Below are 24,144 nucleotides of genomic sequence, written 5' to 3'. Positions count from 1 at the left end.
AAAGAAAATGCACTTCTCTCCGTCGACTAGCGACCAAAAAAAAAAAAAACACATTGTTCTAAGAAAAGAAGAAAAAAAAAGATCTAAAAATATAGTAAATACTTTTCCCTCTCTTGAATTTGCTCTTTTCATAATTTCTTTATTGGACTGCATTTTGTTGAATTAACTAAACAAAGTATGACTCGATCTACTGATAGAATAACACGCGTAATTAGCTGGTAATTGGATGTTTAATTCCCAACCGTTTGACTAATCTTGATCAGCAGGCCAATATCCAGTAATCTTTATACTTTAGGTTCCTCAAAGTATTAAAAAAAAAAGCTAGAAAAATTAAGTGAGAATAAAGATTTATATTTGGGTGAGATACCTGTTCAAGTATACCCGGGCAATTAGAATTTACTTTTATCAAGGATCCAATAGATCTTCAAATGATACATGTGAGGCTTGATTTAGTCAACTCTCTCTCTCTCTCTCTCTCTCTCTCTCTCTCTCTCTCTCTCTCTCTCTCTCTCTCTCTCTCTCTCTCTCTCTCTCTCTCTCTCTCTCTCTCTCTCTCTCTCTCTCTCTCTCTCTCGATCGATCGAATGAATTAGAGAGTCAACTAATGAAGGAAGTTCTAGGGATAACATAACATGTAGGGTTACCTTATTTTATGTGATTCAATAGTAAGCTCGAATGGACTGGTTAGAAGATTATGATAGACAATTAAGCAAAATGACGATGATGATCCTTACTTACCCTTGGAATTGTAAATCCGAAGATACAATAACCGCGTGCTGAAACGTCTTTTATGATTCGCGTCTGGATCAACTAACGTGCACCGTTGAGGCTATATTTTCATATTGGATTCCTGAAGAAAATTACTCCATCCGTCCCTATTTAATTGTCCACTACGATTTTGTTTACATTTTCAACGGTTTATATCTCTTGACGTATATTCTGTTTTATGTTTTTGAAATCATTGTTTAATAAAAAAAATTGAGATCTTTCAAACAAGATCCATATTTCATATTTTTAGCAATATACGTTGAGAGATATAAGCAGTTAAAAATGCACGCAAAATCGTAGTGGACAATTAAATAGGGACGGAGGGAGTAGTATTTAGTTGCAAAAAAATATAAAATGAATCGTCTTCAGATGATGATTTCCTATGTCAATTAATGTATGCTTCGATCTGCAAATTCAAAGAACTGAAAAGGAAATGGGGACTAATTTAACCGAGTATAATAAATTTCGAAAAAATTTCAAAATGACACCTAAACTTTTACTCCAACGTCACCGAAACACATAGACTTTATTTTATTTCAATTAAACACCTGAACTTACAAAATCTCCAAAATGAGGCACCTGCCGTTAGCCTCCATCCATTCCGTCAACAAAATTGCTGATGTGGCACACATCACCCATTAACTAGCCCCATTTTATATGTTAGGAAGTAAAAGACATGCACACAATCAAAACCCCACCCATTCAATGCGCTAGATCCATCGTCGCTTCCACTTCTTGAACCCTCCTAATTTCCTCTGCTTTCCCATCAACCGAATCCACAATTTCTCCCAAATTCAGTTCAATTTCTTCAACAATCCTTGATTCTGAACATTGGGCTGGAACGCGATTTGCCTCTGCTTCGACCACCGAAATTGCTCATAAAAAACCTCATCAGTGGCGGTGGGAACTTCTTCAACTGGTCTAATGAAGGGGACTAGATTGGAGGTTTGTGGGGTTTTGATTTTTTTTTTTTGTTGATCCGTGGAGTTTTGATTGTGCGCACAATTAAAAGGTGAAAAAAAGTGAAGTAGGGTAGTGTTGGGTTATGATTGTGTGCATTTTATTTGCTTCCTAACATGTGAAATGGGCCCACTTAATGGGTGAAGTGTGCCACATCAGCAATTTTGTGAATGGAATGGATGGAGGCTAACGACAGGTGCCTTATTTTGGGGATTTTGTAAGTCTAAGTGTTTAATTGAAATAAAATAAAGTTTAGGTATTTCTGTGACATTGCAATGAAAGTTCAAGTGACATTTTAAAAAATTTCCATAAATTAATTACGGCGTATTTTAGTTTGTTTAATCCATCATATATTTGCGATCATGACTCTGTCAAGGACATGGTAACTAATGTAACCCAAAGTCAAATACATTGGAATGGCCTTTTCTTTCCGGTAATGCGCGGTGTCGTGGGCCGAGCTTGCACACCTCGAATTAATTCATATAGTCCTTCAAACAGTTGTTTTACATGTTTCGCAGTACGGGGCCAAATTCAAAAAATAAGAAAGCCAAATAACATCTTATCAGAATTTAAATTTACTCCATCGGTCCATCCAAAGTGTTCACAGTCACTACGCCTGATTTACCAAACTGAAAGAAGATTGATAGCAACATACATCCAAGTTGACATAGAATATACCGCATGTTACTGTCTTATACGTACATCCACAAAAGCACCAATAATACCCTTAACGAACTCGCGAGAAATATGGCTAGATGAACAAATACCGCAAATATAACTACATCAACACTTGTATATTTGAGGCACCAATGCTCAATAATCACTACAATGTCCCATCATTAGAGTTTGGAGGTCCCGATCGACCACAACCACCACCACCCAGCGGAGCTATGGTGGCTAGGTACGGACCGAATCTAACTTAACTCATGTAATTTTGTAGGTGGAGTTTTCTGGTGGAGTGGAGCATCTTTGGCTTACCATTAAAGGGTCGCTGGACCCCCAAAAGCAATAGAAAATTGGCTTATGACCTATTCCATTTGTGACCTAAACATTTAGGACTGAAGGTACAGCGTCGTGCTCGTGACCTTTCTTCTCTCCCTTCTAAGGTAGGTTTTATTATTGAAGCAAAATTCAGAGTAATAAGCTGCCCTTCCTCTGTCTCAGGTCTTTTTTAGAAGATGATGCATGGCCTTTGAAATTATTGCTTGAATAACATCATCTAGCTAGCTAGGTTCCTCTTTTAGAATAGGTTTCTTCTAAGATCCTCAATGCATGCATGCATTAAAATTAGGTCGTTGTATCCGTCACAAAGGAATTGTAATTGTGGAGGAAAAAACTAGTACAACTACAACAACAAAGTCATCCCACGAACAATGGTATATGTTGTTGCCAATAGTACAAGAAACCTACTGCTGATATCATTTTTAGTACTTCAATGACAAAGTCATCCCGAGAAAAGTGGTATGTTGTTGTCCGTATCATTTTTAGTACTTCAACGACAAAGTCATCCCTCGAAAAATGGTAGCTTGTGCATTCATACAAAAAGATAACCTGAATTATAATTGAATTTTACTTTTTTCTGAGAAGGTCGCATAGTGCACGATATTTAATACAACAAAGAATATACTCCATTCGGTTACATTTAAACAACATATCGTTTTTTATGAAGCGACAAATTCTCTTGACTCAAAACTTGCATCTCGTGACAGATTGCGACCTCCTTTTGTAAATGTTGCATATTACTATAAAGAGAGTAACGGTGAAGTCACACCTAATTATGTATACAGTTGCAAGCGCATTCCCATAAGGGGTGACCCCACCCTAGGGGAGTGTTTGTCTCTCTACGTAACTGAAATGAAAAATCATTTGCTTGATTTTGTGATTATTATCATCTGAAAACACGGTTTTATGTGAAATGGCCGAAGAAAACTATGAGCAAGCATAAATGTTTGGCACGTAGAAGTAGGACCAATGCACGGAGCACATGCCCACGTACTGTTGAGAACCCTTAACCAGCACACGCATTTTTGAGATCCATACACTTGGTGAGGAGGCCGACAAAAACTGTAGGGCGACTACCGCTCTACAGCGGCATTTAGTCGTGCTCTAGGAGCACCTAATAATAATTTTTGCAATACATGATTGGACTTTTTTTTTTGGGGGGGATCATTACATATGATTGAGCACCTAAAATATTCGTGACTGGGCCCAAATGTAATCAAAGGTGGATAGCTGGGCCCACTAGTGTACAAGCAGAATCTGTACCCAAGTAGGATAGGATTATCCGTAATTTCTGTGGGCCTCACAAAAATCCATCGGCCCATTCTGTTTGTATGATTGTCCATTTGTCCTCGCATTATTCTAAACATCGCATGTGCTGACCAAAAACTTCACACGTGACTATGGTTTGAGATATCCGAGACACCACGGGACAATGTTCCAAAAGCACTGAATTGCCACGAAAAGGTAACAGAGAGGTTTAAAGTAGATCACGAAGACACAATTTCATTTATGATTATCGTGGGATTTGGGTATTACCTTTGGAAATTATATTGAACTTATTTTGCATTTCTCTCTGTTTTGGGAGAATATTTGAACTTATTTTTCCTTTTAATTTGGATTGAAAAATGTTCTATGAAATGTGACCAAGGAAGAATTCAGTTCCTCTCCCTCTTTGTTGTCCCGGTTTTCTGTCCCGTCGCCCTTACAAAGCCACGCGTCCATAAAAGTGCTTTGAAAGCAACCAATATTCGAGTGCAAATTTGCTCACATATATTGTTTAACGGAAGCAAGCATTTCTACTTAGCGAAAACACAAGTTCTACAAACAGAGCCTATGCACCTCTTTATATCACATGCCAAGCATGAACAACCCGCTCCTAAGTCCTAACTCAAAAAAAGGAAAAAGAAAAACCAAGCCGCTCAAGCTCAACTTGAGAACTATTTGATTAAATCGCGGTTGTTTTCAGACCAAGCTCAAATCACTACTATTTGGCTTGAGTCGGGTCAGTTATAACCCTACTCACTTCCGGAACAATATGTATTACACTATCAAATCACGACTCCAAGGGCTCCTCATCCTCTTCGAATGATAAGTTTTCATTTCAGGCAATTCCAAACTCTTCCAAATTTAGCACACTTTCCAAATGGGGATGGGACTTGCACATCTTCACCAAAACCAAGGTAACAAGTCATAATAGTACACAGCGAAGAGGTACAGAATTGAAGCAGAAAATTCCAGATCAAAAGAAAAAAAAAAGGATACCAGAAAATGCAAATGAATCGTCAGCAATAGAGATGTAACGAAAGAAGAAAACGTTTACCAAAAAAAAAAAAACGAAGAAGAAAACTCACAAATTCCCGTATCCTTATCATTACGATGGAACCAACTTCATTGAAGATTAATATTATGCTGTGATGTGGTATGCTCATGCCCTCAAAGGGCGGTGGAAGGTGCAACTACTGTGCTACAAAGGTACATATTGAAAACAACCATGTATATTGGGGATAACGAGTGGGAAGAGAAAGTAAGAGGGGATGTATCATGGCCATCTTTGTGTCACAGATGCTCCCTAAACCGAAATTATACTTCACGTTGCAAGTAATACCAGTGGCCACTACCTAAAGCAGACCAGCACAAATTTTGTTTGATCGGGACCATGGAAGATCTATAATGGCTGCATTAGCCCTCAAATCTTGAGCACGGATGAACACATGGAGGACTAGCAGTTGAAAGACGAATGCATATACAGAGTAAAGTGCACGCTCTCAGTGTCGACGCAGAAGGCCTTGTAAACGTAAATTACGTAATCAGGTTGATGACAATGGAAAAATTCTCCTGCGTCTTCATTTATACAAGGTACGCATTCCATGAATTCTTGCTTATAAGAGCAAAAAATGCAGATTTAGTTCTCTACTCAGAACCAGGTCAATGACAAAATCAGGTAAAGGATGTCGAATTGCAAAAGTCTTATAGCCCTCAAAAAAAAAACCTGCTCTTGAGTACCATTTGCACTTTCCCAATATTTAACATCTGTGCCTATATTACCATATAATTTCGTAATAACTACAAAATACGATCACCAAAAACCAATCAAGTCCAAAAGAGGACTTTGGATGCGCTCCATTAATGACCCTTTTATTTACTTCCTAGCCAAGGCTGCTTCCCTGTTTTCCTTGTACTATGAACACAACTTAAGCATCGAATATGCTACAATTTTACAAATGCTCGGAACCTATTTTACGGAAGAAAAAGGCATGGCCTAGTTGGAGCCTTATCACTAGGAATCACAGCATTACGTTCCCCTATCCAACACCAATTCAATTGTGCAAAAGAAGCAAGGGTACTTCTGAGATCTCCATTTCGCCGGAGAAGTCACAAAAGCACAAACCAAACCAATTCAAGTGCGCAAAAGAAGCAAATTTACTTCTGAAATCTCCATTTGGCTGGAGAAGTCAACAAAGAACAAACCAGACCAATTCAAGTGCGCAAAAGAAGCAAGTGTACTTCTGAGATCTCCATTTGGCCGGAGAAGTCAAAAAAGAACAAACCACACCAATTCAAGTGCGCAAAAGAAGCAAGTTAACTTCTGAGATCTCCATTTGGCCGGAGAAGTCAAAAAAGCACAAACTGTTCGAAAAGTTGCGCAAAATGTGATTAAGCCTACAACAAGGCCAACCACTTGAAATGAGAAAGGAAGCCAAATTGATTTAGGCTTTCAATCTTGGTCGAGGCACTCAAACTGTTCTGTTCCTGTAAAAATCCTAGTCTACGACGTCTGAGCTGCATCAAATAATACTCCATAACATTAAAAGAAAGGCGCAAATAAATAAAGAAGAGAAAGCAAGTGAAGATGTAAACAGTCAAAAAGACCTGAAAAAGGTCACGTGATGAGTTATACATTCCCACTAAGACAACTGACAATGTCACTACCATGCTAATAAAAAGCTTTCAAGCATGTGATGGCTCTGATCATCCATTCCCACGTTACAACTTTACAGGACAATAATTAACAACTTAATGAACAATAGGGCAGCACTCCAATGGGTGCATATGTTCCTAAGCTTATCCTGTCCCCGAATCCTAAGAAAATCACACTCACAGGCCTACGAAATCCTTCACAAATTCCAAAAAAGAAAAGAAACATAAGACCCAATTCATGTAACTATTATTCAGTGATCTCGGGGCACCATCACGTGGTGCCCCGATGCCCTTGTCTACCGTCCATTTTCGTAACGTCCATACACTTGCTATTGCACTCTTCCTAAATGTGTGGCGCATAAGAATGTCGGGGCAGTGTGGCGATATGCCTCAAGACCACCAAATAATTTTTCACTATCTTCGTATCAGTTAGTCAACATTACCACTACTACATTTTCCTACCAATCAGACGGTACAGGGTACAGCACAAGAACACGAAGGGCACCTGATCAGGCCGTTCTCGTTACACGCCGTGCACGTCCTGAACCCTCCCTTCTCCGAATAATAGCACTTGTGGCTCCCGCTGCACTCGTCGCAGAGGATAAATCTGTAACCGCCGCACAGCTCGCACGCGCCGTGCTCCGCCGCCGGCAACCCCCTGACGAGCTTCTTCAGCTCGCCGGACTCGTGCATCCGCCTGACCTCCTCCGCGCCGCCGACGTACCTCCCGCCAATGAAAACCCTAGGCAAACTCACCCTCCCCTTGTTGTAACTTCCGAAAATGCCCCGCAGCTCGTCGACAAACTTCGAGTCCATGGAGACGTCGCGCTCGTCGATCGAGACCTTGAACCCGCGCAGGATCGATCGGACGGCGCGGCAGTCCTCGAAGGTGGAGCGGACCACGTGGAGGCCCGTGTGGTAGACGATTATAAGGTGTTCCGCGACCGGGAGGGAGATGGACGGGTGAGATTGGGTTTGGGTGGGCAGGCGAGTGGACCAGGTGCGGAGGAGCGAGTCGACGAGGCGGACGCGGCGGAAGACGGAGGATACGCGGGGTGAGTCGGGGAGGTGGGGGGGTTGTTGGGGGGAGTCGAAGTCGTCTGAGCAGAGGTGTTGGATGTCTTTGAATGAGGAGCAGGTGAAGTTTTTTGAAGGTGCGGTGCGGATGCGGACGGTGGGGTTTTCACGCGGTAGCCACATGAGGAGAGAGAGAGAGAGAGAGAGAGGATGGTAAGTGTTGGGTTTTGAGTGAAAAAGGTGAAGCGGTGGGTGGGAAGAAGGAGGAGGAGTGAAGGCGGTGAGGCGGTGGGTTTGGTTAGTTTTATAGGATGCGGGGAAGACTGAAGAGGAAACAAATTGAGGAGAAACGGAACGGAAATAGGGGAGGAGCCAAACGTGTAAACAGTCTTGGTAAACAGTCTTCTCAAAAAGAAATTGAAAAATTTTAACACCACACCCATTCACATACCCACACTCATAAATAAGGGTGGCCCCACGCACATTGGGTATGTAGTATGTATGGGCTCCATCCTTATTATATTATAAGTGAGTGGTGTGGGTGTATGATTGGGTGTGTAAATGAGTGTGGTAGTAGCATGATTGAAAAAAATTTAGAAAGTGATTCCGATCTCATTTCAGAAATTTTTTTAAAAAATAAACAGTTTATTTCACATTTTTAAACTCAAAAATAATATAAATAAATAAAAATTTTCAAATTTTTTTGCACTGTACTAAATATATCAATGAGATCTATTAAACAAGATCCATAGTGATAGAAAAATTATCTGCGTAAATACATGATTTTTGAGCTTGAAATTGTCTTCTTAAAAAATAAATACTTATTTATCATTAGGCATTGTTTCCACTAAAAAAAATTACTAAAAATTTAACGCATTTTATCAATTGGTTTTCACTAACAAATTTTTTTTTACAAACTCAACAACTTTTTCACTCACATATCCAGCAAAAAAACTTTTTCACTACCGGAAACAATTTAACATTTCTCAATAATTTATTTACTACCGAAAACACCTAACAACTTTTCAATCACAAAATAAGAATCTACAAATTTTTCTGTACCGGAAACACCCCCTTAGTATTTGTTTAACTTGGAAATGCAGAAGCATGCAGAACGTGTGTGGAGCTCACCTCTATTGTGAGTGTGTGTATAACAGTATAAGCGTTTGTGTGTAGCCCTATACTCTCTTTTTTTTACATGTGGTCCTATACAGTCTATACTTATTGATCACTGGAATTGGTTGATAATTCCCGAAGGAAGGAAAGAATAACGTTGGTAATTGGGAATTGATAATGCCAAATACAAGTTATTAATATGAAATCGAATTTTCCATCCTTCTGTACGATTTCAGATTTTTAATTTTTTCATCCAACATAATATTAATTTGTTAGTTAGATTACTATAAGACGTCGACCGCTGCTCCAATGGCTCGAACCTCCAATTTTAAATTTCATGGTCAATTTATGGAAAAGATGGCGGAAAAATTTCAAAATGGCACCTGAACTTTGCACCAAATATTACGGTGGCACTTGAACTTAAGTTTATTTCAATTAAACACCTATACTAACAAAATTCCAAAATTTAGACACCTGAACTTAAGTTTATTTCAATTAAACACATGTACTAACAAAATCCCCAAAATTTAAACCCCCGCCGTTATATTTCGTCCCAAAAATTGCTGACATGGCATCTTCAACCTATTTAAGTTGCCCCATTGCACTGTTTTCAACAGCGGACGATGAAGTTTGCCTATGGGTTTTGCTTGGGTGCATCGTCTCTTGTTAGAAACATGTGCAATGGGGCAACTTAAACGGGTTGAAGATGCCATGTCAGCAATTTTTTGGACGAAATGTAACGGCGGGGGTCTAAATTTGGGAATTTTGTTAGTACAGATGTTTAATTGAAATAAACTTAAGTTCAGATGTCTTTGTAACATTTGGTGCAAAGTTCAGGTGTCATTTTGAAAATTTCCCAAAGATGGACGACTTCAAGTATTGTATTTAATTGCAAACAACTACAGTCTACATAGTTACTTGCGAACGATTAGTGTGTCTTGGCTTCTAAGGGGAGATTTTGGGTTTAAGTTTAGGGAGAGACATCATCGAATTCTATTTAGTTGCTAATTGACTAATAATTTTTCTTTAACCCTCACTAATGTGTACAACGTTGGAAATAGAACAAAAATAACTATTATAAATGCGAAAATGTAAGGATAGTATATCGGAATCATCCATTTTCCTTTCCTGAACATTTTTATAGAAAATTTTCATGTAACATTAACAATCCTCATTTATAGATGAGATTGTTTTCTATACATATCGAGATGGCCGATCAGATCCGTCGTGCTTAACATTATAGTGCGGCTGTCACGCTACAGCTACTATCAATCAATACCGAGGAGCCGTTCGATATATGTGAGCCAAGATGGCCGATCAGATCCGTCGTGCTTAACATTATAGTGCGGCTGTCACGCTACAGCTACTATCAATCAATACCGAGGAGCCGTTCGATATATGTGAGCCAATGTGCGTCCAATGATTTCGGATAAAGTCGTGTACGGAGTTATGCAAAATATGTGCAACTGTGTGTTCGAGACTTTGCGCTTTCTTCCTTGCAATTGTGATCTCTGAATTTCTTTTCGGGACTTGAATTCCTCCTAATTCGCCTTCACTCCTCGGTACATTTCGCAGTAAAGAACAACAAATGGAGAAGGTCGAGACAAACGGCGATGATATCACCGTGAACATCAAGTTCGGCGGACGATCCATACCCGTTTCTCTCTCTTCCGATTCCACCGTCAGGGACCTCAAATCTCTCCTCCAGCCCCTCACCAACGTCCTCCCTCGAGGTCAAAAACTCATCTTTAAAGGTAATAATAATCAATCCACGATTGCGCTCTCTCTCTCTCTAGAACCCTAACAAAAGATACTACTGTAGTAGTTCTTTTTGTGATAACGGTGTTCGCATATATGCACTTTGACTAATTCTGCGGCCTTGAAATTAACTACCAGACAAAAACCTCCTGTGGCCAAAGGTTTGGAATGTTTGATCTCGGTGAAATTTGAACATGTGACCTTATGGAAGACGAGCACTTAGTTGTTTTGCTACTGTACTAATTTTTTCGGGTTTATTTTGATTTTGTGTTGTGGTGTATATGAGAAGGGAAAGTTCTGGTCGATGAATCGACGTTGAAGTCCTCGGGGGTGTCGAATGGGGCTAAAATCATGCTCATGGCTTCTCAAGGCTTGCACCAAGGGGTACTTTCTACTCTCTCTCCTGAATAGTGTGTTTGCATATATGTATTTATGAATATTTTGTCCCTGCATGCTTCGAGATTGAAATTCAAGGAGTAAAATTTGAGGCTCCGTTTGGATAGTTGTTCTGATTTCAAATGAACTGATTGGACATCATTGTTCTACAATAGTGGTTCGAAATTTTGATTGATAGCCTACATATGGGTTTTGACATTGAGTTTGTGAGCTTCATTGTGATGCAGCTGAAATACCAATTGATCAGGAGTTATTTCGAATCCCTTACCTTAATAAGGATCCCAACAAAATATATCTCTTCTTTCTCTAATCCATTTCCCACTCTAGTCTCACTAGCCACTTATAGCTCCAATCCATTTCCCACTCTAGTCTTACAATCCACTTATAGCTACATCTCTTATATTTGCGTTGCAATTGAAGATGGGACTCCCTTCTTTGAAACCCTCATCTATCCAAACGGAGCCTAAGGGTTTCTCGATCTCTTTGAAGTCGGTAATATGATGAATGTCTTCAAATACACCAATGGGTACTTCTCTTTTAAACAGCAGTGAGTAGATGCTCTCGTTAACATGCATTTATGAATTTATTCGCTTTGTGAAGTCGCTGATCATGATGAACAACTTCAAATAGGACGGTCCAATTAAGAAGGAAACGCCGGCCTCATCAAATTTGAGGAGGAATGCCGATGGAAATCAAGTCAAGGAGAAAAGGGAAGTTACTGTTGAAAAGAGCCAGACTGCGCGTTGGAAAGTTACCGGTGTGATAGCATTGTCTCAATGCAACTTGAGGGTATACAATATTGGTCATGTCGATTGATAATTCCTTGGCTTTTGGTTTAAGTTCAGCTTCAACAAATGTAAACTCCATGCAAAAGGAAAATACAAATCTTAACATTGTATACGTTTGCTTTATGATGATAGTTTATTCATGAGTCATCTGTGATCAAATGCGAAAATGAATATGAAATGATTTTCCACTTTCCATCCATTTTGTGAATAGTATGAGAAATACTGTATTAATATCCAATCAGTATTTTGATTGGCATAACTGTACATCTGTTTGTCAAGTAATGGATGTGTCACATACTCGCAGGCTCGTAGCTCTTATTTACCATTAGAACTGCTATAAGTCCTTTCCTTTTGCTTATGAAGCATACGGTTTAAGGTTGGACCAGAAGAAGCTGTAGAAAGTTCATGATATACTAGAACAATGGAATACCAGAACTCAGTGACTAACAGAATAAATATGCTATTCGTTTTTTGTTTCGGTCGACTGCTGTTAGCAAGTCATGATATCTTCTTGTTGCTTAGTGGAGTAGGAAAAATGAAAATTTTAAAATAATTGTCTTTCATGAATATTATGTTTATGTTTTTATTTTCTGGTTCTCTATATAGTTTTATCGTTTTGATATCATCTTCCTGATATTGAGATGATTTCAAGGACAAAAAAATATGCAAGCTTCTATTTTATTGCCTATATCCATGGAACACTGGAAACAAATGTGGAAAAGAGTGTTCCTCGATGTTGGGCGCGAGAAAGTTCATCCTATTATTATTCTGATATTGAAGGCAATACCTGATGAAGTATGGAATTGCGGACCTTCTGCAAGAGTACTCGATCTCAGCCACAACTCTATGGAAGATGTACCTGCTAAAATTGGCTGTTTGAGTTCTATTCAGGTCACAAGATGCTTTATCACTTTTCTTGTTCAATCAAGCTACTTGACGTAATTCACTCTAGAGATATTAACACATTATTTGCTCTTTATTTTGTAGAAACTGCTCCTGAATGCAAATGAAATAAGGGACAATTCCATTAGCTGGGAAGGACTAACATCTCTGAAGTCTCTAACTAATTTGTCATTAAGCCAAAACTAGTATGTCATCGATGTTCTTGGTGCTATTTGTTTTGTTCATTTTCATACACATATCTGTTTTCGCATGATAACCTTTGCAGTTTGCATAGCATTGCTATAATAAAAACTTGTGTTTTGGTTTTATATGTGAAGAGTGAAATATCTTTGATCTTGTCTAGCTTGCACAGGTAGCAATGGTCATTTGGTGCCTCTTGCTCATGGAAAGTTTTTTCTATTCTTTTTCTTTTTTGGGTGGGTGGGTATGCTTCCCTTCTTGAGTGGGTGGTTACCAAGATCTGTCTATCTTTCACGCCTTGCATTTCATTATGTTGGTTATGTTATTTATGCAGTTTAACAACCTTGCCTTCTTCACTGGATGCTTTAGCTTGTCTGATGCAACTCGATATTGCAAACAATAAGCTGGCGTCTCTCCCAGATGAAATAGGACATCTGACTCATCTTCAAGTGTTGAAGGCTAATAATAATAGGTACTTGTGCACTTAGAATGTAATTACAGACAGTGTGGTACTATTTTGTTGCACTAATTGTAGGGCTGTTTTTCTCCTTCCATGCTTTGTCTTTCCGTTCGCATAAATGACTTAAGTACTAATGGTTTGACTGGTTAATATGCTTTTACTTCCCATTTTTCTTGGCAAGGGGGCAGCAACCATTACATTGCTCAACAGTTTAAATTTTATTAGCATTTTACGTCTTATATATGGAAATCTTTTTATTCTACCTGATGCTGCAAAAAGCAAAGTGTGATGAACTTTTAGTCTATTCATACCCTTAGAAAATATACTTCAGAAAGTAGTTTGAGTTAGTGAAAAAATCTATGCATGATATCACATACTTCATGTTAGTTGTATTCTAGACTGAACCGAGCACTCTCTCTCTACACAGGATATGTGCCATTCCCACTAGTATTGGGGAATGTACCTCACTTGTGGAGGTAAGATTGTAAATCCTTGGTCGTAGATCTTGCTCTTATGATTTTTGATGCATCACTGATCATTTTGTATTTGCATCCCGGATTTGAGAACCTAAGCAGTTTTTAGCTCTGGTAAGAGCATCCACAATGTAATAATCAAAATTAAAAGGTTGCTAAAGTTAGCGATGTTTGCTCAAAAAAGTGCTCACATTGTAATAACCAAACTTAACAATCTCTTAGCAACTCATCAAATCATCAAATCTTGGCCTTTGAATAATTAAAACTAGCAACATTTTGCCAATAATCAAATCTAATGGTCCCTATATTTTTCCAATCAAGTACACCCATTATTACATAAAAACCTTCTCTCTTCCATCTTCTTTCTCTCCCTCAACAATGTTTCCAGAAAATTATTTTTAAAAACTATTTTTTTTAGAAACTTAAAAAAAAGTATTTACAAAAAAACTTTTTTTGTTTTTACACAAAAACTGTTTTTAAAAGAAAAAACGGTTTCTAACAGTTTATCAAAAAAAAAAACTGCTTTTTTAAAACTGTGTTCTTTTTGAAAAAAAAAACTATTTAAAAATAAAATTCACTAAACTATTTTCTTAAAAAAAACCTTCTTTTTTTTTCAAAAAGAGTATTCAAATTATTGTAAAAAAAAATTTGTTTTTAGAATTTTGTAGTTTAAAAAGGTGATGTGGCAAGTTTTGGTTATTCAATTTTGATTATTACATTGTGGACCTTTACATTGCTAACCTTAGCAATGTTTTAAATGGATAACCAAAAGATGATGTGGCAACTTTTGGTTATCCAATTTTGATTATTACATTGCAAATGCTCTAATTGACAAGGTTTGGCGGCAGTGCAGGTTGACCTTTCAGCAAATCTACTGGTTGACTTGCCAGAGACATTTGGCAATTTGCATAACTTGAAGGTCCATATTCTTTACACTGCTGTTGTTTTTTGTTCTTATATTTGCCGTTTTTTCACGTTGTTTACTTCCAACGAAAAGGTGGGAAAATGGCCGGGGCCCTGGGGTATCTCTCCTTTTGGTGTTAGATAAAGCAAGTTGAAGAACGTGAAATGTGCACGATAAATTAGTAATGCTATAGTAACCTGAGAGAATCTAAGTCCTTGTTTGTTTGATTGGACTAATGGACCATAGTGTAGGATAAGGAACCCTAGGATTATAAGAGACAGAATGAAAGGATAAACACTTCCACACTCCCACGATGTCGTATATCTCATGTTTCGGGGGATATTTTATCTGACAGATCCTGGTAAAAAAAAACCCGTATCTGACGGATATTTAATTGTAGCTGCACACGATTCTAAGGAACAGGGTATTTGTGGTCCCTTGATTATAGAACAACAGGCTAACCACAAACTTGGCCCCTAAGTAATGGACTCAACGGTGTGCAGGCTTTGCATCTAAGTAATAATGGACTCAAATCCCTCCCACCTACGCTTTTCAAAATGTGCATCTGCCTTTCAACCCTGGATCTGCATGGTTCAGAAATCACAATGGATCTTCTCCGCCAGGTATCACTTTACTTGTCCCCTCGTTCATGAGTGTTCAATAGATTTGGTATGTGTTGGTTGATGCAAATAACCAACAGAGCAAATTTCTGACAGCTTGAAGGATGGGAAGATTTTGATGAGCGTCGTCGCTTAAAACTTCAGAAGCAACTGGATTTCAGAGCTGGGGGATCTGCTGAATTCGACGAGGGTGCTGATAAAAGCTTTTGAGAGCACAAAAGACGTGAAGATTTTCATTCTGCCATTCCTTAAAACATCAAAAGGTACTGAAATCCAAGAGTTGGAGGAATCTGCTGAGTTTGACAAGCATAGGGATTTGCTCTGAGCTAATGAACCAAGAAATTTTCGTCAGTCTACCCAGAATTATCAATCAAATGTGACTGGTTCGCTGCACTGCAGAGCCCATATTGTAATCTCGAATTTATGATTTTACAAGTACCAGAGATATTGGATTTGTATTACTCAAACAACGAATGCAATAGCAAGGAATGATTTCCTTGATAGTTTGTCCATTCAATTGTCGATTTTGTGAAATCCAGTGTGCAAGTTTAACAATGGTTTATCCCGAGAAAATATACTGGGGATAAAATGAAGGGTTAAATAACTGCCTTCTGTGGATCCACTCAATTTGTACTATTTGAAATGTCCGCATAATGCGGCCTCAGTGCACCGTAATCCAACTCAGACGAGCTGAAAATACACATGCCATAGACGCTTCTCTACAAGCCTATCACAGGCGCTATTTCTGCCCCCCATTATAGGGCAAAAAACATACTATGTAAGTTTATGATAGACCATGAAATTAAGCCACTGACCAACCATTTGCAATTGTTGATAGTGTCAGAATACTGCTTTTCTGTTTCCCGCAACAAAATCAAACTGAAGCTCTTCTGCCAAATCGTTTTCCGCATTTCAGAGCCACTGCAAGACACAAAGGTTATCCAACAGTTCAATTATGATTAAACCTAGAGATCAGGCAAGAACCTAATACACCCAGCACGATATTCGACCCAGCCAACAACATTAAACAAAAAGAACAGGGATTCAATGTAACTTTCGAGTTATATATGTAATATGAAGCTGTAGCAGGAAACATCCATTTTATGTGCTCATCATAAACTGACCACCAGACTCGAAATACCCATATCAATAGAGAGTGATGACCTAAAGTTGCTTATCTAAAAGCATCTTGGAACTATCCAAGAAAATCTACCGGAAGTAAATGGATACTTGAGGGATGTCGATATCATTATCATCGTCATCCTCACAAGCCACCACGACATCAAAGTGGCGACGATATGGCGGCAGCTCCAACTTGGCCACATCCCTAGCCAAATCCACCATCTTCTTGTCCAACCGCTCTTTGTGACGAGGGAACATGCTATTATAAAGCAAGCAGCTTCCGCACGAAATACTATATGCATTCAGCCCCTTGTCTGAAAGCCACTTAAGAAGCTCCCTCAGAGTGGGATTGTCCTTAACAATCCACCTGTCCCACACGGTCCAGCTCATGTCTCTGTGGTTTACAACTTTAGGTGCGACTGGCTCCGCCATCGAAAAGAGAGGGAGAGCTAAGTTTGCAAACGTGTTGCGGTAGTCCTCCACTTTGTGCCCCCCATCTAGAACCTTGTACAGCTCGAGGCATACTAGACCTGTGGCCATTGCCGTGGAGGTTGCTATGGCGGGGATGATCCTTCCAGCAATGAATTTGGCCTTCAGCTTGTCCACTTCAGGAATACTGTAGTTTCTCGCCCTCATGTTAGCCAGACCAGCTATCATGTCCATGTGGTAATTTGTATCATCGTCCTGCACGTTCAGAGGAAAAACGTTAGGAACTGGAATCCCAGAATGACATCAGAGAAATGGAGAATTACCACAAGACACTAGTACCAAGCGAGTTACGCTTTGGAATGCAGCGAATTTGCGATCGAAGTCATTCCCAATTATTCCTATTTTGTTTCCTCAATGGTTTCACTACAAGATTGGACAGAAATATGAACTAAAAACTAGAGCGGAGCTTTAGCTGAGACAATTTGAAAAAAAAAAGGTCCTAAGCTTCCAGAGATATGTTTTAAACCAACAATTAGAAGGCTACCCCTACTCTAAATTAATGAAAACATGTTTAATCGGATGATTATCTCTAAAACCAAATATACTATAATATCGTAATTTGTAGAAGGCTACCCCAAATTTAGGGCATTTGGCGTACTAGGTTCCTGTTCTCATGCCGGAATCATGCTTACTAAAGGTCACTACTAAAATGTCAAGAGAATTTACGAAATAGCTTTTACACATGGATGGATACAGCCAGAAGATATGGCATGTTTAGAATCAAGAGATATGAAATGAGAAGTACCTTCTCAAACTGAATTGGTTTCATCCTGAAGCCAGGTTGCAGATTTGCACGGAACTGTTCTAGCTTCGTGAGTAGTTCATTGATGACTGCTGCGTCATCTATAGATGCAGTGGACAGACTGGTAGCCTTTTCATCAGTCACAATCTTCACATCTTGCTTGGGTTGAAACTCAGGAACCATCACTCTATCCACAGTTTCAGCCAACTTACTAGGGTTCCTGACCCAATCAGGAATTGGAATGCCAAACGTCTCCGCCCGTAGTACCGAAGCTGCCATGAGGAAATGGAGGTGGCTGGGATCAGCAGTAGAGAACGGCAACGGGCGGGGAAAACGCTTGGGGGCTGACCAAAATGGAGCCCCAGTACTGGTTGCAGCATCCTCTGGGAAAGTATAAGCCAACTGCTTCACCCGGTTAGCAAAATAATCTTCAAACCTGGACACATTAGAGTAAGAAAATATAAGTTTTATACTTCTAGTTCTATCTTACAAAATGGATGAAAAAACCTCTATTTCCCCATTTGTTTGTCCTCTTCATGCAGTCATGAAGGGTAGAAAAAGTATTTTCGTGAAAAAAAAAATTTGGACTTTCTTCAACAATCTAAAGACTCACTTAGGCTCTGTTTGTTTGGGCGCTTTGAAACAAACGGAGCCTTAGTTCTTTTGACAGTTTTCAAAATCATCCAAAACCCGGGGGGGGGGGGGGGGGGGGGGGGGGGGGGTATGAATGAATGGCTTTTTTGAGATGTCCAACATAGAAAGCAAGGTCAAGGGAAGTACTTTATACGAGCCCAGGTTATGCAGTCTTGGAATGTTTCGCATCTTTCTCTGTCAAGGCACTCCAGAACACGTTCCAAATTATCTCTGGCTTGTGCATCACCAGCATTCCTCATTGCAGAAGCATACTCACTTGGATTCGAAAGGAACGCATTCACTTCAGCAGGGGTTTTCTCAAGCAAGCCCTCAAACTCTGATCGGGCCCACGTCAAGCAGTGGTCGATGTTGTGAGGGAAAGAGTGAACGGTGCACATTGGTGCTTGCTTCTCTGGTGGATCTCTTGAGGCACCATAGTTCTCCGTCAGGTGAGGAATGACCATCTGAGTGTTACATTTTGCACCTAGGGTTCCTGACTCAAGAAGTGGCTTCTGGAAATATAAGCATCTCTGGTCAACATAAAGCCTAGCATTGACATTGTCGAGGGCATTAATAACAACAGTTAGGTTCTCCCAGAAAGTATCATCAAAGACATTCTCAGTCTCAGGACCCACACGATTCTGCAAAGCTTCTATACGGAGATGAGAATTTATAGCTGCAGCAGCTGAAGCAGCAACAGTAGATTTTGCCTGCCCAATGTTCCAATCACGAAACAGAAACTGTCTACTGAGGTTACTCTTCTCAATGACATCGTCATCTGTAATTGTTAGCTTCCCTTGTCCATTGCATGAAACTCCCATCAGAGCTAAGTTCTTTAAAAACTCACAGCCTAGCGCACCAGATCCTACAACAAAAACTTGGGCATCTTCCAGTTTTTTCTGAAGTTTAGACCCAAAAACTGAAATCTGTGCATCGTAACGGCAATTCAATGGTCTATAATCGCTGGGCTCTAAAGGCTCTGTGGGCAGTGATTCAACTGAGTCAAAGTAGAAGAACTGTCGAAACAAGTTGATGTAGTTAAGTTTAGGTTACCATTATCATTTATCAGAAATCAAATTTAACAAGTAGAGAGAATCAGACTTGCTATCAGCCAACCAATTTATTTGGTTAAAAACTAAAACTCTTGATGTCACCAAACAACTTCATGTCTCCAGAGAAAAGGTCAAATATACAACCGCGTAAGAAAAAAATGAAGGGCTAATTCTGCAGAGCAGAGAAAGCATGCATGCAACAGGCAAACACAAGGATAACAATGTTCAAATGTGAAACAAACATTCAAGTAGAAGAAGTAACCTGGAAAAGTGGGTGAAACTTTCCAGAGCATGCCTTCATAACCTCCTGCCCAACGATACCGCCAAACATGGCAGCCATGGGATTCAGAACCGCGCGGGCACCAAAGGAAAAGGACCGCAAAAGTTTCGGATTAATATCATCCAGTTTTCCATCTCCAGCGCCCTCATTGATGTCACTCACTATAGATACCAGATTCTGTGCATCCTCTTCGGAGGCAGCCACAGGAAAGCGTCCGTGTTCAGAAATGAACTTGTCCAGTCCTTGAAATGCCAAGTGCAACAAAGGTGGGCGGTCAAACTTGGAGAAATCACTAAGGAGAAAATCACCAGGGTCTTTGAGTGCTTCTCTCAACGACTTAAAGTTCAACACCTTGGGTTGCTTCACCTGTGTGACAATACCACCTCTCTCATACGCACCAAAGCTCGAAGTATCCTCTTCAAGAGTGAATGAGTAAGGCCTTGCATTTTTTATCTTTCTTGGCTTTCCATCATTGAGTTCTGTCATTCCCCTAACTTCTGAGAACACAACAAGATCCCCATCCTGAAACTCAAGCCTTTCATCATCAACACAAGACACGAGGGCAGGGTTATCATTACTGATGGATGCAATGATACCCGTGTGTGGTTCTTCACCATCCACATCCAAAACTGTGAACTCAGGTCCAAAATCACAAAACACACTTCCAAAGAGGCCTCTAACTTCAGCCTTGATGAATGAAATACGAGGATGATGATTACGGCAGAAATCATTGAACTCAATGGCTTTGTCTTGAGTAATGTCAGTAAAAACCACAGCCTGCAACAGCATAAAGTATGCAAGGTTCGGCTTTTAGCTACACAAATTAAACAAGCAAAACTACTGCTAGCATGAACATAGGCTACAAAGATAGATATCATGTGATCGAAGAACTATATCTACACATGGCAACTGTTTAGAATAAGTTTAGCTCTTCTCATTTTTCTATGAGCAAATTCAAAGTTCACATAAAACTATTTCGTTAAACAGAGAAATAATTTAAAACACAAGCATTGAATCCGTCAACCAACCAGAAGAAAAACCTTAATTTTTAATCAAGAGAAGAAAAACCTTAAATCAAACAGAAATTGCCAAGGACATGATCAAGGGGCTAAAAGTAATACCAGTGATACATCGAGGAACAAAAAAAATTCCAACACAATCTACACTATAATTAAACTACTTCAGGCAACACCTTACTCTCACAAGGTTGCAGTTAAAATCTGACAAGCCACATTAACCAACTGTTCCAAAGCTGGAAAACTTTACTTTCCACTAATAGGCAACAATTAAAGGTACTCCAGGCAAGACAACCCCATCAATTCTATATTCAAAGAATATAAGATTTGAATATAAGACCAACCAGCCTCCACTTATTCAAAGAATATAAGACCAACCAGCCTCCGCTTAACCAACATAATATGCGTAGCAGCAACAAAGAAGTTGAAATTTAACTTAAGAAATACAAAAGCACGTGATTGTGTACTCACAAGTACACACGCTTATCACCAGCCAATGAATATCTAATAGAAAACCATGCAACTAGGCTGCAAAGTTATCATCCTGTGGTTTAGCAACTCAAAAATTAAAGACCAAAACAAAACAAACATCAAAGGATATATGTACTGAAGTCGAATTCGGGAAGGAATAAAGATCTGCAAGAATATTTCTTTCTATTAGTAAAACTGTACCGATGGGATTGCATTTGCCTATACAAAACAAGGATCCATGTGTTATCAAGTCATAACAGACATAATCAAATACCTGGTTTCGTTTAGTAACAGATTCTAGCCAACTGAAGATAATCATATCAATAAATAATAATGAAGGCACTTGTAAACCACACAATTTGGATAGTAATAAAAAGATCGCTCAAGCTGTACGTTCAGTCAAGTCTGTAGAAGATCATCCAATCTAGAAAGACTCCGTAACTTCATTATGTCAAGGCAGGGCAGAACTGGATTCTCTTTCAATAGTATAAAACAAGAATTTTCCTCATAAATGCTCCAATTTACCGAGAAGGAAAATTCAATAGTTAAAATGGGAGAGAGAGAGAGAGAGAGAGAGAGAGAGAGAGAGAGAGAGAGAATTCCAATACTGCTTTCTGCATCTAGTACACCAATGCATACAAAAAGGTGCACAATAAATTACTTCAGCACATAAGCTGATAAAAATTAAGATGGCTTTCAACATTTCGTAGGAAGCTGCAACAAACCTAATTAATCAACTACATCAACTCAGGAACAGTTGTATCTCGAGAATCATAGATGTGTATCCGAGATGTTATTTACATAGTCCAGGAAAAAAAACGATTTAAACACAAGTTTCATGAATTGGCAATAGAAAATACAAACAGACTAAACTACCTGGAAATCGGAAAGCAGTTCTTTTGTCAATTTTGTGGTTAAGGTAGAAATGACCACAGCATTGTTGAGCTCCTGCAACTTCTGAACACATGCAAGGGCCCTGTTCTTACCAACATCATTTTCAGAAAAAACGAAATTGCTGGACAAATCCCACAACTCCACTGCCCCTTCGTCATGCAATGTGACAGACTTCACACCAGCAAGTACAAGATTCTTCGCTGCAAGTGGAATTCAAAACATGGAAATTATTTAACCAAAAACCCAAACACATGACCCTTAAATTCACTGAAACAAAACCATTTCCAGATTATCCAATTCCTATAGCTTGGTGAGATTTGAGAAAGATAACTACGACGGGTCACAGCTATAAAATATAATTCAACAAATAATTGATAATTTCCAAATGCAGGCAATTAGTCACAGCAAAAACAAGCAACCATTCAAACAACATAGACCAGTGGAAGATGGACAAAAATAAACGAGCAAAAAGAACTTCAAATGAAAAACAAATCAGCTATCATGCAGAACTACCTAATTGCAAGTCCAATATGTATTCAAAATCACTCAATTCGCTACATTGTACAACACAAAATGAGAAGCTAGACAACAAAAACAAGCAAGCATTCAAACAACTATAACAAGAGAAAGATTGAACAAAGGAGCAAAGTTAACTTCAAGTGGAAAGAAAACTCAGATATCATGGAGGAGTTCCTAGCTGTAGTTCCACTTTCAGATATCAGAAATACACTATATAGTCTCAATCACTCAATTTCCAACATCATACAACGCAATAGAACACTAAATTAGAAGCTACAAACTACACACAAGATATACTAAAAACAATACCACATTCGAGAATCAACAACATAGATCAATGAAAGATGAAAAGACGGACCAAAGTGAATTCTAAATCGAAAAATATCTAGGCTATTGCAATTTCACCTGCAGGAAACCAAAATTTGCTAAATGCTTCAAAATCTCTTAGCATCACATTGTAACTCACTTAAATGACCAAACATATGAACCGAACGAGGTTAAACAGAAGATAGACAAAGGACGCAACGAAGTCGTGAATAACCTTTCAAATAGGAATAATTAACTAAAACAGAAACTCTACTAACACAACACTTTACCTTTCAACTAATTAATTAAAAGCGAAGGCCTACGAACACAACAGCATGTTGCGCACAACTTCGCCAAACAATGCCACGCAGGCACATTCTGCAAAACGATGCGCATGTCGTTGTGTTCGTAGACCTCCTGTAATTAAAATCTTCGTACCGATTTCAGCACCGAGGCCTCGCATCCCCGATACAAGGATGTTAGAAGCGAAAAGCCTCCGCATAGTCTCGCGTCCGTACACCGCCAGCTGTCTGCTGTGCAGATCCTCGTCGATGTCCGTCTGATTCCCGTTCCCAAACGCCATCTCTACCACGCCGCTACAGCCGCCGCCGCTGTTGCTGCTACCGATGATCACGCCGCTGTTGTTGTTGCTGCTTTCGCTCTTGTTGCCGTCGTTCGCCGCCGCCGTTTTCCCCGTAGCCGTGATCAAGCAACCGATCCGATGCTTCTTGAGCGATCTCTCTCTGTCAGTACCAGAGTCGTCTTCTACAACCGCGCCTTCAGCAAGTCTCTTTGTCGGAAGCATAAAGTGCAATAAACAGCTGAAACCTCCACAAAACCCCATCGATATGGTCAAGATTAGAAACAAATTAAACAAATCAAGTTCGGAACACTTTATATACGTAAATCCAACGAGGATCGGTGCTATCGCCGCAAACCACAACCCCACCCGAGTTAACATCATCCTTTGCGAGAGAATCGAAAGAAATACGCGAAGGAAAGAAAACTAGAGAGGTAAAGAATGATTACAAGATAGGGAAAGAGAAAAGGAGGAAGGAACCTACCGATTCGAGCTTGGGTGCGGAAAAGAATGGAATCGGATGGAGAGAGATGGTGATTAGCTTGTGGTTTTGGCAAGGAGCAGGGGTGTTTTTAGGTTTGAGAGAGAGAGAGAGATTTTGCAAGCGTGAGACGGAAGAGAGGGAGGGGTATTTATGGATTTGGAAAAAGGCTAGGGTTTTGGTCTGACAGGTGCTAATGGTTTGGCCATGACGCTGTTGAGAGGTCGGTACAGTCTCTCTCTTCTTTTTTTGGAGGAGAGAGAGAGAGAGTTGTGTGAGGCGACAAGAAGTGGAAG

General features: G+C 39.4%; 3 protein-coding genes and 1 long non-coding RNA gene across 6 annotated transcripts; 1 reads left to right on the top strand and 3 right to left on the bottom strand.

The window, feature by feature from the left end:
• Positions 1-6,557: 6,557 nt before the first annotated feature.
• On the bottom strand, positions 6,558-8,026 carry LOC131314287 (uncharacterized protein At5g39865-like). The gene has a single exon (XM_058342822.1). It carries the CDS (start codon positions 7,846-7,848, stop codon positions 7,114-7,116), a length of 735 nt encoding a protein of 244 aa, XP_058198805.1. The 5' UTR covers positions 7,849-8,026; the 3' UTR covers positions 6,558-7,113.
• A 2,187-nt stretch (positions 8,027-10,213) lies between these two features.
• LOC131314285 (LRR repeats and ubiquitin-like domain-containing protein At2g30105) lies at positions 10,214-15,775 on the top strand. Its single transcript, XM_058342821.1, has 10 exons — positions 10,214-10,535; positions 10,829-10,923; positions 11,566-11,724; positions 12,504-12,614; positions 12,711-12,811; positions 13,141-13,278; positions 13,694-13,742; positions 14,593-14,658; positions 15,147-15,266; positions 15,360-15,775. The coding sequence occupies exons 1-10, from the start codon at positions 10,370-10,372 to the stop codon at positions 15,471-15,473; spliced, it is 1,119 nt and encodes a 372-aa protein (XP_058198804.1). The 5' UTR covers positions 10,214-10,369; the 3' UTR covers positions 15,474-15,775.
• Positions 15,776-16,306: 531 nt separating this feature from the next.
• On the bottom strand, positions 16,307-24,144 carry LOC131314284 (ubiquitin-activating enzyme E1 1-like). Of its 3 annotated transcripts, none has more exons than XM_058342819.1 (7): positions 23,852-24,144; positions 23,226-23,608; positions 21,945-22,162; positions 19,564-20,358; positions 18,397-19,265; positions 17,620-18,052; positions 16,307-17,069 (listed from the first exon to the last, which is right to left on the bottom strand). In XM_058342819.1, the coding sequence occupies exons 2-7, from the start codon at positions 23,590-23,592 to the stop codon at positions 16,473-16,475; spliced, it is 3,279 nt and encodes a 1,092-aa protein (XP_058198802.1). In that variant the 5' UTR covers positions 23,593-23,608; positions 23,852-24,144; the 3' UTR covers positions 16,307-16,472. The 3 variants fall into 3 exon arrangements, with proteins under 3 accessions (XP_058198802.1, XP_058198803.1, XP_058198801.1); XM_058342820.1 differs by having other exon boundaries at positions 23,226-23,615; positions 23,852-24,130; XM_058342818.1 differs by lacking the exon at positions 23,852-24,144 and having other exon boundaries at positions 23,226-23,646.
• On the bottom strand, positions 22,855-23,219 carry LOC131314286 (uncharacterized). The gene is made up of 2 exons (XR_009196335.1): positions 23,078-23,219; positions 22,855-23,022 (listed from the first exon to the last, which is right to left on the bottom strand). It is a non-coding gene; the product is annotated as an uncharacterized LOC131314286 (long non-coding RNA).

The sequence above is a fragment of the Rhododendron vialii genome, chromosome 13a (assembly GCF_030253575.1).
Source record: "Rhododendron vialii isolate Sample 1 chromosome 13a, ASM3025357v1".
Taxonomy (NCBI): Eukaryota; Viridiplantae; Streptophyta; class Magnoliopsida; order Ericales; family Ericaceae; genus Rhododendron; species Rhododendron vialii.
This window is presented reverse-complemented; position numbering and strand designations above follow the sequence as displayed.